This window comes from Fistularia commersonii, chromosome 7 (assembly GCF_037954325.1).
Source record: "Fistularia commersonii isolate RoL2024-O1a breed Wild chromosome 7, RoL_Fcom_v1.0, whole genome shotgun sequence".
Classification (NCBI taxonomy): Eukaryota; Metazoa; Chordata; class Actinopteri; order Syngnathiformes; family Fistulariidae; genus Fistularia; species Fistularia commersonii.
In genome coordinates, this window is record NC_141290.1 from 15,936,780 (window position 1) to 15,954,531 (window position 17,752).

Here is a 17,752-nt window from a genome sequence, read left to right on the forward strand (position 1 = left end):
AGTAATGTTGAATGTTGAAGAGTGAAAATAATGCACATTGTATAAAAACATGACATTACATGACAGCAGAGAAATATATTTCACATGATATTGAACTTAATATAGGACATGGTACTGAGATCAAAATTGTACATGATGATGTAGGTAAATAATTTAGCCCATGATGTTGAAAGTACATGGTTTAAGAATAATTCATGTACAATTACACATTATAATGAAAAGTAATCTTGTACTTGATACATGAAATGAAAGAAACTAAAAGTGCACATGAGAATGAACATTGTATCACCCACTTGTTGGTGCAGAAGGTAATACTGAGCATAATATTGATGTAATTATTCACAGTCCAATGTGTCAGATATCCTTCCTGGAGAAAGGGGGGGAATAAATAGTTGGCCACAGGTAGGAAACCCCTCCTGTAGTGTTCTGTGGTGGTCCGCTTCCACGATACTGAGCACTTTTCTCAGCATCCTCCACTCCACTTCTCTACGAACGTCTCCAGTTCTATTGCTAGGACAGAACCAGCCTTCCTGATGAGCTTATTGCATCTGTTAGCATTTGCTGCCTTCAGCCTGCTGCCCCAGCATACGACAGTGTAGAAGATGAGGCTGAACAACACTGATTGATAGAACATCTGCAGCATGGTTCTGCAGATGATGAAAGATCTGAGCCTTCTGAGAAAATACAGGCGTGTGTGGGTGTGTGTGTGTGTGTGTGTGTATGTGTGTATGTGTGTGTGTGTGTGTGTGTGTGTGTGTGTGTGTGTGTGTGTGTGTGTACGTGTGTGTGTTCTGAGACGAGACCAGTTGATTAATTAAAATTGTGTCCATACATAGAGATAAAGAATAATTGATATATGGTATTTTCAGCTATTCATTAGAATAAAATAGATTATTCCTTCAATCATCCCACTGTGGGGAAATTTCTTTTTTTTTTTCATTTATTTCTTTTAGCCCAATAGTCTCATACTGTACATGTAATCAAGTGGGTTCTGAATAATATAGTTTTACAATTGTTCTCTAATTAGCCAATGCTGATGTCTTGCAGACACTAGGTCATGACATTGATATCAGCCATGTAGGATGAGAGAAGAACAAATGGTCTTTCACCCAAATAAAAACTTGTTTCTTGTCTCTTTGTCTGAATCTATCTTCCGAGATCCTTTCCTCTACTCTGCTGCACAAAAACCCCGGTATCATGTAATTACCACGTGTACATCAGATGCCACTCATCAAAACCTATGCAGTTTTCCTGCTATATTGTTGTTACTTGCGTATTTGCAGATATTGCCAAGTAAATTAAGTCAAATTTTATTTAGCACCAAACAGTACCCAAGCTTGAAAATATTTTTATTTGTTGGTCAAATCCTGAAACCCTGTAGATGGAGATGCAATGTGGTTGTACATTAAGACAGTGAAATTACAGTCAAACATAAATAAAACCTAAATTCTGCCCATAGCCACATACATCTGCAACTAAAGGGGATTTGAGTTAATACATTTTTCATCTTTGTGCTTTTTTGACATGGGGATGGGGGGCATTGATGTTTTAATTGATTTGCTGCTATGCTATGGCTCTCTGACTAGAAGTTGTGCGAGGTAAGAATGCTCTTTGGAGCCTCCGCATCGTGGGTGGCTGGCGCCCTTGTGCAGCAGTAGCAACGCTCAGCACTGGATACAGAGTCTGATTGGGGACCTTTGAGGGGACTGAAAGCAGCCGAGCGGGTTTGGGCTGTGTGGAGACCCTCGATGGCGCTGGACAGCCAGATAAGTCTCATAAGACTCTGGATGTTCCGGCCACGGTCGTGCATCAGCTGGTGTTCAGACACGGCACGACGACTGGCGGGAAACAGAAGTACCTGTTAGTGATTCGAAACAGTATCATTCATGTGATATATTGTACATTTGCATGTTGCCTTGCGGAACACATCTTTCACATGCTTTGACCAGTGTGAGCGTCAAACGCTACGACTAATTTATTTAAATGCAGAATGGATCCCAATTAATATTCCATTTACTCACAGCTGGACTGAGCTCTGCATGCAGCCACATGTTATTACTGTCATGCAATTTGAAGCCAGCATCTATTAATCTGGTTGCACCATCCTCACTTCTGAAGTTCCAGGAATTTAGCTTGATTTGACAAGAGGCAGCTGGGATTTGATTTTTCTGATATAGATTTTTCTCAACTGATTTATTTAATGATTAAAATAGAGTTAATTTAGGGGCCAGACTCCCAGCAAAATCTGTTATATTTCATTGTCGCATCAACTGAGTCAAATCAAACCAAAAATACGGATTTACTGGATTATAAAAGGTAGGTTTTTCCTATTATGTTTGTTTAACTAATGTTTTACGGATGTATTTGTGATTATATTTTGATCAAAAGTGTGTCCTTAGGTGTGAACAGAAATATTCTATATTTGATAAAGTTAGTTCCTACATGCAGGTTCATAGAATCTGCTGGACAGTTCTCTCACATGAAGTGGATCCATTTTGCATATCGCTGTCAATGAAAAAACAAACAAAAAGAGGGTGGATAAAAGGGTCACCTCTCATTCTCTTGACACTGAACAGAGGCAAAGACAACCATGATCATGACAGCGATCCAGTGGAGGGGCAGTTGGGAAATCTGCATCTTCTGTCACCAAACAGAGATACAGAAAGACAAGTATATTCCCCTTTCATGCTCACTCTCTTCACAAAAGAGTAAACATTTACTCCCAATCATCATCATTATGAATTTTGCGTTGAAACTTTGTTCAATAGCGTGGTCCCTTTGGTCTCTTTATTGGAATAATATCTTGAGTTTAATTGATTTAATAAATAAATAAAACAATGATGAAAATGTCGAATAACAAATAGTTAACAAATTTCTTTAATGTCATTGACATAAAATATTGTGATTCTCAAACAATTATTCTTCAACGAATGTTACATTGGGACAGGAAGTTAGACAGGCGCTCAGTGTTTGTTTCATCTCAAAGGTTTGTAGTGAAGTGCTTATCTTTCTGATAAACACACAAGATATTTAACAAAAATTCTTTCCTTGAATTCCTTCATAAAAGTCACCAATATATTTGAATACATGTGCAAAAAACAGCATTTGCAATGTGCATAGCAGATACTAGATGATGAAGGAACTTGATTATATTTAAATACAGTGTACTAAAAGGGACAAAACCCTTTTTAACTGTCGGCTGTTATTTAACTGTCAACCAGATCATCAAGACCAGATTTCCATAAAATCTGTGCATCTGTAACTTTGAGTCATCACATTAAACGCTAAATTGATGCTCTTGTTGGGTAAATATAGAATTTAGATTTAGATTCATCCATGCTAACTCTCTGTTTCTGTCAACAAATAGTACATCTGCGTACAACAATGAGAAGTTATGAAGTAAAAAAAAGTGTAGCCTCTCCTGCTCAGTCAGCTGACTGATTTCTCTATATGAAAAACATCAAATCCATTTTAAAACCAGGACAAAATTGACCACATTTTAAAACTGCTTTTAACATATGATAGTTTTCTGATTTTGCTAAGAATGTTAATTGACTATGTCACTAAAAAAAAAAAAATCACTGAGCTGTTTTTTCTACAGAGGCAGAAACAATAACTCATTACACTGATAGTTGTTTCTTCAAACAATACCATTAAATAACTTAAGCCCTTAAAGGTAGGAGATAACTAAAATTTAAGGTCTTTAACAAAGTAATATTGTGAAGGTACTTACATTTGTTGCTATTGGAGATTTCAGCTCCTGTGGAGATGAGACATGAAACTGAGTTCAGGTTCGAAACCAGGTACTCTTATAAAGCTCCTTGACACACACACACGCATGCACACATGCACACACACGCATGCACACATGCACACACACGCACGCATGCACGCACACACACACACACACACACACACACACACACACACACATACACACACAAGAAACACAGACAATTAACAAAGAATGCCAACTAAGTCATTGTTGGTCATGTTAAATTCATATTGAAACAAACATTAGCACCATAATTTCTTTGCAGGTGTTTTTCACTCTACAAAACTGTTTGGAGCCGTCCGCTGCACCTCGCTGTAGAACTGGATGAGGTACACATACTTGCAAATACTATTTATATAACAGGACTTTTTGAAAAGGAGGATGAAATTCAATTGTCGGATTATCATTTTCCTATTTTCTGGTCTAATCCCCTCGCCTTGGAGAGTTTGCATGTCAAAGAGGAATTGTGTTGTTGATGTTGTGGATGCAGATGCAGAATGAGTCAGTGTAGACAAACTGAGTGTCGGCAAACTGTCTGTCAATTCTGGTTTACACTTTTCCAAACACACTTTCTTGCCATTAGGACTGCAGGTTGCCTGCAGCTCCACTCTCCCGCACTTTGAGGTTACAACCAGCGCTAATGAATCCGGCTCAACCTGGGGTCTCTGGTTGCTACCACACAATCACAGTCACTGTTAGAAATGTAGTTGTCTTGACAACGTCTTCTAGGCTGAGTTTCCCTCAGTGAGAAATGCAAGCTGGTGTCAGAGGCTCGTGGGCGACGAGTAAAGCGAGGACTGATTCAGCTCATTAGAGACCTAATGACAGCGTGTGAAGACTTTCACAGAAAATGGGGACGGACAGAGAAGGAAAAAGACAGTCACAGTCAAAGGAAAGAAGAAGACGATCTAGAGGTGTCTCACTGCAGGAAACAGGTAGATGTTTAATTCATGGTTCCACATGTTTGTTGGGGGAAATCAGTCAAAATTAAGCCACCTTAGCGAGACAATTGGAATGAGCAAGAACGTAGGTTGTAAGATGTTTGTGCCTGGAGTGTCAACATGGCAGACACACACGGACAATTCCGGCACACGGCTGCTAAGAGGGTGGTCTGCGGTCTCAAGTGGTGCTGTCAAATTTGATTTTGGTTTTATAATAAAATGCCTGAAATCTGTATTATTAACTGTTTTATTCCTAAATGCATTCAGGAGATTCTTTTTTCGTATGGAAATGCTAAATAGCACATTGATAACTAATATAATTTGACTGACACCTGTTCACAGAATGGTGAAGTGGAACCTGCTGGTACTGACTTTGCAGTAGTGATTTTGGTAGCTGATTTTCGAAAGGTCTGACTGAAAGTCCTGGAACCATCAATAGGCTCCATTCATGATGAGGTGGGCTGCACAGTATTGATCAATCAAGTGATTCCATCAGTTAAAGGTCAAAGGTCCAGCAGGGAATAAAATTATTGATCAAAACACTATACCTCATAAAATATTTTTTTCTTTATGAAATGGACTCATTCATGCTTCACTGATTCTTGTTTTCTAAGAAAGCCGGATGATTAAATTCTCGTGGTCCAATGATAATCTTGTAGGGGTCAGAAGACACGCCCTTTATATGAGATATCAAGTACTTACACTGAAAATTTTGATCCCTGAATTTTTTCTATGACAAATCGTGTAAATAAAGCCGTCCGTGAGCTGCCACCTTACCTTGGTGGAGGGGTTTGCGCGTCCCAGTGATCCTGGATGCTATGTTATCAGGGGCTTTTTGCCCCTGGAAGGGTCACCCAAAGCAAACAGGCCCCAGGTGAGGGACCAAAGTGTGGCTCAGAAGACCCTAATGAAGAAGACAAACGTTGGATCTAGTTTTTCCTTGCCTAGTGCGGGTCACTGGGGTACCCCCTAGACCCAGGCCTGGGGGCAGGTTCAATGGCGAGTGCCTGGTGGCCAGGCCTTCACCCATGGGGCTTGGCCGGGGACAGCCCGAAGGATCGACATGGGTCCCTCCTCCCCTGGGCTCACCACCCACAGGAAGGGCAATGGGGATTAGGTACAGTGTGAGCAGGGCGGTGTACGGAGCAGGGGACATTTGTGGTCCAATCCTCAGCTGCAGAAGCTGGCTCTTGGGACATGGAATCTCACCTCTCTGGTGGGGAAGGAGCCCGAGCTGGTGCGTGTGTTTGAGAGTTTCCAACGAAATATAGTCGCACTCACCTGGACCTACAGCCTGTGGTCTGGAACCATGCCTCTCGAGAGGGGCTTAACTCTTTTTTTTTATTCTGGAGGCGCCTGGCAAGTGTGGGCTTATTGATTGCCCCTTGACTCAGCCCCTGCACGTTAGGGTTCAACCTGGTGGATGAGAGGATAACCTCCCTCTGTCTTTAGGCATGGGGACGGGTCCTGATTGTTGTTTGTGGCTATGCACCCAACAACAGTTCAGTTTACCCACCCTTCTTGGGGTCCCTAGAGGGGGTGCTAGAGAGCGCTCCTACCGGGGACTCCGTCATTCTTCAATGACTTCAATGCTCACGTGGGCAACAACAGTGCGACATGGAAGGGCGTGATTGGGAGGAATGGCCCCCCCTCGATCTGAACCCGAGTGGTGTTTTGCTATTGGACATATGTGCTTCTCACGGATTGTCTATAACAAACAAACACCATGTTATGGCCTAAAGGTGTCCATATGTGCACTTGGCACCAACACACCCTCAGGTCATAGTTCTTTGATCGACCTTGTGGTCGTATCATCAGACTTGTGGCCACCTGTCCTGGACACTCGGGTGAAGAGAGGGGCGGAGCTGTCAACCGATCACCACCTGGTCGTGAGCTGGCTCTGATGGTGGGGGAGGATACAGGTCAGACCTGGCGTAACGTGAGGGTCTGCTGGGAACGTCTGGCAGAGTCACCTGTCAGAGGGAGTTTCAACTCTCACCTCCAGCAGAACTACAACCATGTCCTGAGGGAGGTAGGGGACATTGAGTCCGAATGGGCCATGTTCCGTGCTTCCGTTGTCTAGGTGGCAGACCGGAGCTGCGGCTGTAAGGTGGTCGGTCCCTGGTGAGGGATCAAACTGAAGAAGGGGTCCTATTGGGCCTTATTGGTCTTTGGGGCTTTGGAGGCAGCTGACAGGTACTGGCAGGCCCAGCGGCATGCGGCTTCAGTGGTTGCCGAGGCAAAAACTCCCAGGCGTGGGAGGAGCTCGGGGATTCCATGGAGAACGACTTCTGGTGGGCGTCGAGGAAATTCTGTTCCACTATCCCCCGGCTCAGGAGGGGGAAGCAGTGCTCCGTCAACACCGTGCTCAGTGGGAATGGGGCGCTGCTCACCTCAACTCGTGACGATGCAGATCGGTGGCAGGAATACTTCCAAGACCTCCAGAACCCTGTTGCAACACCTTCCAATGAAGAGGCAGACCCGGGGGACTCTGGTTCAGAAACACCTATTTCCGGGGCTGAAGTTCCTGAAGCAGTCAAAAAGCTCTTCAGTAGCGGGGCCCCGGGGTGGATGAGGTCCGCCCTGGGTTCCTGGGTGTAGGGGTGTCCTGGTTGACAGGCCTTGGATGCATTGCATGAATGTTGGGGACAGTTCTGCTGTACTAGCAGACCGGGGTGGTCAACCGGGGGATCACACTCCTCAGCCTCCCTTGTGAGGTCTATTTAGCGGTCCGCTGGGTCGTTGAACCGTGGATCCAGGTGGAGCAGTGTGGTTTCCGTCCTGGTCGTGGAACAGTGGACCAGCTCTATATCCAGGGTCCTCGAGGGGACATGGGAGTTTGTCTGGCTAGTCTGGATGTGTTTTGTGGATCTGGAGAAGGCATTTGACCATGTCCTGCGGTCAATCCTGTAGGGGTTGCTTCGGGAGTATGGGGTACCGAACCCCATCATACGGGCTGTTCGATCCCTGTATGATCGGTGTCGGATCTTGGTCCCCATTGCCGATTGTAAGTCGGACCCGTTTTTCTGGTGGGAGTTGGTCTCTGCTAGGGCTGCCCTTTTGTCACCAATTCTGTTCACAACATCTATGGACAGAATTTGTCGGCATAGCCAGGACGTCGAGGGAATCCGATCCGGATCGAGTCTCTGCTTTTTTCAGACACTGTGGTTCTGTTGGCTTCATCAGGCCATGATCTCCAGCTCTCACTGGAATGACTCGCAGCAGAGTGTGAAACAACCAGGATAAAGATCAGCGCCTCCAAATCCAAGACCATGGTGCTCAAGTGGAAATGGGTGAAATGCCCACTCCGGGTCGGGGAAGAGGTCCTGCCCCAAGTGGAGGAGTTCAAGTATCTCGGGGTCTTGTTCATGAGTGAGGGAAGGATGGAGCGGTAGATCAAAAGGTAGATCGGTGTGACATCTGTCGTGATGTGGAATCTGTACTGGTCTGTAGTGGTGAAGAGGGAGCTGAGCCAAAAGGCGATGCTCTCAATTTACCAGTCGATCTACATTCCCACCCTCACCTATTGTCACAAGCTCTGTGCAGTGACCGAAAGAACGAGATCTCAGAAACAAGCGGCCGAAATGAGTTTCCTCTGCAGGGTTGGTAGACTCTTGGAGGAGCTCGGAGTAGAGTTGCTGTGCCTCCGCACAGAGAGGAGTCAGATATGTGGCTCGAGCATCTGGTCAGGATGCCTCCTGGTCGCCCCCTGGGGGATGTATTCCAGGCATGTCCATCTGGGAGGAGGCCACGGGGAAGACTCAGGCCACACTGGAGAGATTATGTTTCTAGGCGTGCCTGGGAACGCCTTGGGGTCCCCCCAGAGGAGCTGGACCATGTGGCGCGGGAAAGGGATGTCTGGGTCTCACTGCTCCGGCTGCTGGGACCTGACTCCGGATAAACGGGGTAAGATGGATGGAAACAGTGCAAATTCAACATATCCCTAAAATCTCAATAATTCTAATCAGATAAGAGGCGCAGATACTTAAACAGGGTGGTACAATAGCGCTATGGTTGGCGCCTCACAGCATGAAGGACCCTGGTTTGATTCTAACAGGGGACTTTTCTGTATGGAATTTGTATGTTCTCCCCATGTTTGTGTGGGTTTCCTCTGGGTTCTCCGTTGTCCTCCTATGGTCCAAAAACATGTACCAGACTAATTGGAAAAATTGTGAAAACTTCCCAGATGTGCAAATGAGAGAGAGAGTGAATGGTTGTCTGTCTGTGTTTGTGGCCCTGTGATTGACTGGCAACCAGTCCACGGTGTACCCTGCCTCCCGCTTGATGACAGCTGGGATAGGCTGCAGCATCCACCGTGACCCTGAGGAGGATAGGCGGTAGACAATGGATAAATACTTAAACAATTCATTTCAAATCCCACAATGACAGTGGAAATTGTCATCTTCCCTGTCATCTAGTTGTGTCTGATCCTAAAAACAATTCAATATTTGTATTATTTGTGACTATAATGACCAGAAGTCTTAGCAGGCGGTCAAACCTCTGACCCGTCGGATGAAACGGGGTCAGTTGACTTGTGTTGAAACATAAAGAAGCCACCCATGTCACATCTGTTCGTCTAAAGAGATTTAGGTTCATGACACTTGATCAGCTGACAGATGGTGGATTTTCTTCCACTCGGGGTTTAAGTATTCAGCACAGATCAGAAGTCACAGCTCATGACTCAAACATCGGTGCGGCAAGTAAAAGTAATGGAGCCGCTCTGGTTTCGATGGAAACAATTTTACAATTTCAAACGATATTATAGTTAATGTGTTTTCTCAGAGACCTCTTTGACATGATCGGTGAAGCGTCCGCTCTTTCTAGAGGTGGTGTGGTCTAAGTGTTGTCGAGCAAGACACCGAATCCTTCACTTCTCCCTTGGATGCTGATAGATTACAGCAAATTGCCAGGATTGATAAATTATTATTATTATAGAGATTGCAGGAAGATTTAGTGTCATAACTTTTGTTGGACAACAGTGACCTCTGTTGACAGCACAGAAATACAGGCTGTTGCGTTGGATTGTGCTGGTGGGTTTAAGCACATTTATATTTCTGTTTGTGGGCAGTGTTTATTAAAGTGTGACTGTCCATAGCCAGGTACATTAGAAAGTAATTTATGGTGTACTGTAATCACATCCTTTCAGATTTAGGGGAAACGCATGGCAATGCATCTTGTGAATCTGAACCAAACGTGCTTGGTTCTTTCATCCTGTTCTTCTTAGTTTCTCTACCACTGGTCTGTGCTAAATGGTTAATGCTTCAGCAATGTCGGTTCATGTTACACCGTTCAATATTTATTGGCTTCAACCTTGCGGTCGTGTCAGAAAGTGATTGTTGAAACACACAGAGAACCCGAACAGAGCTGCATCTTAGTCCTGGCATCATCCAGTGTTTCTGTGGTTGCACAATATAATAACAGGGCAATCATTAGAATTGAAAATGGGTGTGGAGTCAACTAAATGTTTGTGAGTTAAGTAGCAGAGCCACACACTGGGCGTCAGGAGTCCGATCTTACTCAACGTGTACTAGGAATAGCCTCCTATCTGCTGTCAATGTGATAACATGTGACCTTTCAATGTGAAATAAGCGAATAAACCACCATAAAAAAGAACAGGTGTAGGAAGAACAGATACCAGCATGTTTTAATCAGGTAGGTCAATTTTGTGTGTCACGGGGGAGAAGACGCCCGGAATCAGATGAGACATCAAGTTTTAATTTGACGCATCTCCTAGGGATTCCTGTAAATCTCTGAAGTTGTTACTTTAAGATTAAAATGTTTGAGTCTTGTTTTGCAAATTAAGAATAGGGTGACAGGATCTGTAGCCCAAAATCAGGTTTGATTTGCCGATAAATAGAAGAGGCGTCATCCACTGCAGGTGCCATTTTGTAAAGTTCATGTTTATATATTTTTTTGTAAAAGTCATAGGTTGACAAGAAAAAAAAAGATATGGTGTAGTTTTGTCTGTATCCACATGATGACAGTGTTACACAGAAGAGCAAATTTCTTCAATCTTTAAAGGGAGTCACTGTTTTTTTTTTTTTTGAAAGGGCTGTTGCTTTTTGATTGTTACTGTTTTCTGATTAGTTGATTGAAAACATATGAAATGAAGGGAAACTGGTATAACATGTATCACAGATATCAGATACCATCAGGTTTCTGCTGTTTCACCGGAAGAGCTGAGAATAATATTGAGACACGTTTCATACAATCAGTTAGTAAACAATTACTCATAATCAAGTGTTTGATTTCTACAACGTTCACCATTTATAAAGCTCGCACCAAATACAAATACAGTTTTGCTCTCATACCATGACGTGTGTGCAGTATTGCAGGGTTCTTCTCCTGGATATTGCTTTTGAACACTTGGAAAATTTTGGAAAGACAAATCCTCAGGGTTGAAGGGTTTGCTTCATTGCATTTCTGTTGAGTGGAACTATAGAAATGTGAAGTGTAAAATCAAGTTGTGCTTGTCATGGGATGTTCCACTGACGACCCTCTAATTAGACCTGATTCAAAGGATGTAAATCTTGAACTGAAAGAGCTATACTCACATTAATCCTGGAAGTTCAGCTGCTGGTGATCAAACCCTTGAGAGAATGATAGGATTTACCACTTGCAGTTAAGACGGGACTCATTCAGAAATCATCTCAGCCCTTCAGTGAAGAAAACCCAATTTTGAGTGGCTTCCGAATTTCTGCAGCAGAGAAGAAAATGGCAGATTGTGAAAATGGGTGTTTCACTTCTTCAGATAATGAATTACACCTCTGGGAATAGTCACCTCATTGAGGAGGAAAAATTTGTGTCCCCCTGTGATCCTTAGAGTGTGTTGTCAGGGGCAACAACCCCAATATCCTAAGGCAAGGTGTTCCTGGGTGAGGGTCCAGACTGAGTATGGTTCTGAAGAGCCCTAATGACTGATAACAAGAGGTACGTCTTCCCAAGTAGGGAGATTTTCGCATGAGCCGCTGGTTCCCCAGCCCTGACTAGAAGAAAAAAACACGGAGGCAGCTAAGGTTACTCCCTGCATGGAGCGACACCCTGGATAAACTGTGGGATGGTCAGGGGAACAAGGCCCTCCACCATTATAATAAAAAAAAAATATATACAATTTTATGAGCCACACAGAATCTAAAAATCATTTTTTTTAATCAAACAGTTTATGTGAATATTCAAATAGGTAATAGACAAAAGGATGGCAACAAAACGTATTATTTGCTGACCCGATTAGTAATTTGCCTCTTTGTCTGATAGAACTGAGTCTTTTGAGAAAAAAAAAAAGGTCAGCTAAATAAATGCTTGGACAATATTGAAAACTAATTTATTTGCAATGAATCTCCTTTCAACAGTTGATGAACTGCATCGAAATGTCAAACAGGGAAAGTGCTGTAAATGTTTAGATGATGGAGGATTGCAAATCCCTGAGTCACCATTGCTTTCCTTTCTGGCTGTACAGTGTTGTTGCATTAGGAGGGGAAAGGTGTGTGTGTGTGTGTGTGTGTGTGTGGGTGTGTGTTTTTGTGTTCTCCTTTAATGGGATTGACCGCAAACATCCCGAATGATTTCATCTGAGGGGTTTCAATAACTCGCTGTCAATCAGCCTGGAGAATATCTTCCCCCCTGCCTCTTTTCTCTCCTCTTCCTCCTGTGACGTCGATTGGTAGGTTTTCATAGAACACAAGTATTCTACTTTTCTGAACATCCTAACTGGAAGCGTCCATTTACAGAGGATGCTTTCTGAAAATGGTTCCTTTTCAAAGTCATAACCAGAATATTTCGTGGGACCTGAGATTTGGCGTGTTATGTTTCTTTAATTTTCAAGGGTTTATGGTAACGTACAATGATAAGCCATATCATTATAAGCACCCACTTAATTGGTGTAGGGCTTCCATTTGTTTCTAAACAGGCCTGGACTCCATCCGTCCTCTGAGGGTGTTTTGTCTGGCAGCAGATCCTTTAAGACCAGGAGGTTCAAGGGTGACTTCTCTGTGGCCTGCCATCCGTCACATCCCACAGATATATACTTAGCTTGAGATCCAGGGAATTGAGTTTGTTCTGCTAAAAAGCGTCTTAGCTTGTTACGGCAGACTTTCTTTTATTTATTTATTTTTAATTTTGAAGTGTATCAAACGACAGAAACAGCTAGAACTGGAGCACTCTCCACTGAAAGTAGAGAACCAGACATTAAATTAATTACCGAGCAAATTCAAATTTGACTAGGTTTGTCATTATGTGGAAGAATATGTGTAAATTGCTCATTCAACATTTTTTTTTTAAATGTTAATTTCGGGTTTGTTCAGAAACATTGTCAGAGAAAAAAAATCAATTAATTTATTAATCAAATTAATTATCTACCGCTTAACCTGCAATCAGGGCTGTGGAGTTTCAGGGTACACCCTGAAACAGTAGCCAGAAAATTTGTCATTCACATTTCTGGTCAATTTTTCTAAGTTTTTCTAATTAACCTTCTGCATGTTTTTGAACTATGGGGAGAAACTGGATAACCTGGAGGAAATCCATGCAGACATAGGGGGAACATGCAGACAAAAGACCCTCAGAGAAATTTGTGCTTTGGGAACATTTTCACCATTTCTGTCACTTTACAGGACAACATACTGATTTATAATCATGAAATTAAGAGAGTAAAAGATTCCTGGCCGAGTCCATTTCCCAGGCTGCAATAAATTGCCAGATGCGTCCCGAATCACAATAAAATATCTAATGCCGGAGATACAGAAAGTAGAAGAACATCAAATGTTAGATGTTAAATTTCTTTGTATAACTTCAGACACCTGAACAAAATGTCTTTCCTCAGGCCTTTATTGATTTTCAGACTGAAGAGTAGAAGCGATAACAAGGATATTTGAACCATGTTCAACTACTTCACACACAATCAGACTTCTCTGAGTCGTTCCTTTTTAAAACCAAATATATTTCTGACGTTAGTCTTTTTCTTCCTTTTACTGAAGAACTGCTTCCCTAATTCTCTTGTGTTTAAAGTTCACTGTGTTGTGGTTCCAGTGGCTCCATATTATCATTTTTGCAAAGTGTTCCCAGCTCTGACAAAACAAATTATTCAATGTCTTTTTGTTTTTAATAAGACCACCCTAAAATATTATAAACATTAGACAATCAAAATTCCAGCAATCTCATTGTTTTAGGAGTAAGACTGTGATGCAATTTCACCAAGAAGCCTGTCTAACCTTCGGGCGGGCACAACAAGTCCAATCCATTTCTGCACTGAAAGCATGATATTGATGCAAAAAATTGTGCATTCAAACGGCACGGTATTCTGCAGTGGATCGAAACACATCTGTAGTTACTGTGCCATTTTCACCCTTTTCGAGAATCGGACAAAAATAAATTGCAGGAAGTAAGTTAAAGGAAATAAATTAATATATCATAGGGTGTGACAGTGTGACTCATTGATGGGTTTTTAATAGTTTCATGTCATAATGGAGCCTCTGGGTACAGACAGGATTTGATAGGATTCATTAGCTTCTTTATTTTGACAAGGGGAACGCAAGAAGAACAATTTAAAGGTTCCATAACCTGAAAATTGATGGTTTCATGTCTTTTATAAGACTGGAGGTGTAAAATACGAATATGTTGAATATGTTGATGTCTGAAGCTCCTCTTGGTGCCCCAAACAATTAACAACGTAACATGAATTTGATCTGAGTGCCAGATCGAGGAAGCAAAACTAAATATAAATTCAACAAATTTCACAGCCTCACTGCAATTTTTCTATCCAAACAGGTGGCAAACTGGTCAACAGCATGAAAATCAGTCCCGACTGCATCATAGAAAACACCGCTTTCAGAAAGGAGAATCTTTGCAGACATGCCGATTTTCAAGTCAGAAACTGTAATGATTTTCGATTGCAGAGAAAGAAAATCATTTTTTGCTGTTTCTTTGTATCAACTGAAAAAAGTTGAAATAAGTTAGTGGTCGAAATGTGTCCCTGCAGGGCTCTGGATTACTGTGCGCAGACTCTCCATGATTGTAGTGAAGAAAGGATCCTTCCCACTGTTCTAGGGTTCCTCAATAATGACATGATCACCTGACAAGCTGAGCGTTACACAGAACAATCTGCAATATTCTGTGTCTATATCATGGTTTCATGGGGTCACTGTATGTGGTTTAGCCCTCTGGTACTTAAACAAGGATAAAATATCTTCGTACAGCCCCCCTCCAGGTCATTTCAGAGGAGATGTTATTTCTGCAATAAGAGGGTGCTAATTAAATCAACTTCTTTTTTTTGTAGCAATAGTTTGTATTTCACAGGATACAAGATGTCAGTGAAGAACTCTAAACAATTAGCATATGGGATCTTTATTGTCCAATTTTTCATCGTACTCCTTGTTGAATTCTTCAGATACATTTCACCTGTTGCTTTTGGTGAACAAACGCGTCTGTCTGTGACTATTTAAATTGAAATATGCAAAAACAAACAAACAAACAAAAAAAAAAAGATTCTTGCCATCAACACTGTGCACCTTTAAACTTGAAAATAAGTACATGCAGGCATGAAAGTGATCTTAAAATAAATCACAAATTGACAGCTTACTTCAAATTCCAATGGCTTTATTTTATGTATATAGATTTGTATATTTATATGTATTTATATATTATATATATTTATATATACTTATCTCACAACTCTAACCCAGTTGCTTGATTATCATCTTTTGTTCAGCGTAGGTTCAAACAACATGACACTTAGACCAAGGCATTCCACATGATCAATCATATCTTACAAAAGAGTAAAGAAATTAACCTGTGTGTTCAGCTGTTAAACACACACATCAATGTACAGCTTTTCGTGGTTCTGTTTGTAGAAACAACTTAAAAAAAAAAAAAAAATTGAATAACTAGGACGGCAGCAAGCGGACAGAGTGAGAGTGTGAGGGAGAGAGTGTGAGACACAGCTGGAGGATTCTGTTGCATAGATTGAAGCAAACAGGAAGAGGATGAGTGACAAAAACAGACAAGATGAATGTGACGGTTTGAGGTGACGCACACCCTGAGGAAACACACCTTCACTGAGTGAGCACATCAACTCTAACGTAAACACGGAAGCACTGAAAGGTTATTTAGATTCACCAAAACACAGAATTAGTAGTAAGAGTTGATGGGATGACCCTGCGGTCAGGTGATAGTTTAGCGAACCTGCTCCTCTTCCTCTTCATGCGTCTGCTGGTAAAGACGAGGACCAAATAAACAGCAAGGGTCGGAATTGTGGGAATATCCACAGAGGGGCGGCAAAATGAGGCCGAAAACAAAATGATTCTGTGGAAAAACAAAATTGTATTAGCAACGAAGATTTGCTGTTTACTTGGCCCATATCACTGCCGAAAGACATGTGCTAGCAGAGGCTACAGAGGCTAGGGCCATGCTAACACTACTCAAGCGTGCCGGTTATTATCTTTCCATCACCTCGGTGCTAACTAGCAAGGTAGCATCGTTTTTGTTTTTTGTTTTTTTGCTGTTATTAGTACTGATTAGTCACTTCAGAACTTGGTTCTTTCGCTGAATAATTGTAAAAATATAAAACACAATATTTGTATTGATTACAAACAGAATTACAGACCGCAACATATTAACATAGACTAAAAATGCTAACATGCTTATGTTTAGAATATTGATATCTTACTATGTTAGCATATAGAAATCCCCAATATCTCATGTCTTGGAGGAGTCTGATCGTAATCGGTGTTGAAAAAACAAAATATTAAACCAAAGATGGCTATCACTGTAAACAAATGTGGCATTCAGTTAATTTTTATAGTTCTGGTGGGTACATCAATGTTTTTAGTTGGAATCACTCAAGCAGCAAAATACTGAAAACACACACTAACACAGTTTGCAGTCAAGATGAGTCAGTTTTCATTTGGGACCAAATTAAACAGGCTAAACTAACATCCGACAATTGTTTTGGCTGAAGAACATAAAACGAACAAGCTTTGGCCCAACAAATAACGCCCAGGGTCATCTGGCGCTTGTTAGGCTGAACTTAACCACCAAGACAAGAAGGAAGAGTCAGATTATTTTAGTCTGGAAAGATGTGGTGGATTATCAGACTGGGCACCTCCTTCTATTCACGGAGGGTGAACAGTTGACAGGATAAAAAATCCTGGAATAATAGGACTTAAAAGGTTTATGGCTGCACAAAACAAAACGGTGGTAACCATCAAAGAAGCCTTAAATTAGTTGTGGAATAATCGATCAAGAGAAAATTTGTCATCAAATATTTTAATGATTAATAAGAATTTCAAGGATTCTTCAGGCAAGAGTCAAACATCCTCTGCATTCATTTTCTAAAATGTTGATTTCCTTTGACAGGCAAATTAAATCTTCTGACTGACTAAAAAAACAATTCAAACAGGCATTTTCCACTGTTATTGGAGGTGGCATGGCGCAGGAGCTAGAGTACTCGTCTTTGTGGCCGAACATTTCTGGTTCGATTCCGGGCTCCTCCTAGTGTGTCTAAGTGTTGTTGAGTGAGACACTGAACCCCTGACTGCTCCGCTGATGGACGGAAGCCTACTGCTCATGGTTCATCCATGATGGGTTAATTGACGAGAACGAATTTCCTCATGAGGGATTAATAAAGTTATTATACGTTAGAATGTTTTGTTCGAAAAAGAACTAGTAGATTAAATCAAGCATACAAAATAATAATCCTCATTTGGAGCCCTACATTTTACAGGTTTAGTTTTGACACATACCAATATATCATCAGATGAACAGAGATATAATTCAAACATATAGATGGATATCAATGGATACAATTGGTGAGATGATGCTCCCTCCTCCTCTCACTGCGCAGAAAGTGTGTGTGTGTGTATATGTGTGTGTGTGTGTGTGAACGTGTAAAGAGACCATGGGTAAAAAAAAACAAAACAAAAAAACAACTATCTTCATCTTTCATCAATCCATCCATCAGAATTCACACAGTTTTAATTTCCTCAGTGTGTTTCACCTCACAGTGCAGAGATGTGTGTGAGCGTTGGGGCGTGTTTTGAGATTCGTC

At 41.7% G+C, this 17,752-nt stretch overlaps 1 protein-coding gene and 1 pseudogene across 1 annotated transcript; one reads left to right on the forward strand and one right to left on the reverse strand.

Moving 5' to 3' along the window:
- Positions 1 to 959: 959 nt before the first annotated feature.
- On the reverse strand, positions 960 to 11,358 carry pth4 (parathyroid hormone 4). The gene is made up of 4 exons (XM_086148870.1): positions 11,271 to 11,358; positions 3,734 to 3,760; positions 2,552 to 2,640; positions 960 to 1,838 (listed from the first exon to the last, which is right to left on the reverse strand). The coding sequence occupies exons 3-4, from the start codon at positions 2,635 to 2,637 to the stop codon at positions 1,583 to 1,585; spliced, it is 342 nt and encodes a 113-aa protein (XP_086004996.1). The 5' UTR covers positions 2,638 to 2,640; positions 3,734 to 3,760; positions 11,271 to 11,358; the 3' UTR covers positions 960 to 1,582.
- LOC147232896 (uncharacterized) lies at positions 5,168 to 8,617 on the forward strand (annotated as a pseudogene).
- Positions 11,359 to 17,752: the final 6,394 nt, after the last annotated feature.

What these genes read in the sequence shown, in the direction of transcription:
- pth4 (XM_086148870.1), bottom strand. Translation starts at nt 2,637, where the DNA reads ATGCAGATTTCCCAACTGCCCCTCCACTGGATCGCTGTCATGATCATG. An exon ending in CAGTGTCAAGAGAATGAGAG is followed by an intron (nt 1,839 to 2,551) that starts GTGACCCTTTTA and finishes GTTTCCCGCCAG; the next exon opens with TCGTCGTGCCGTGTCTGAAC.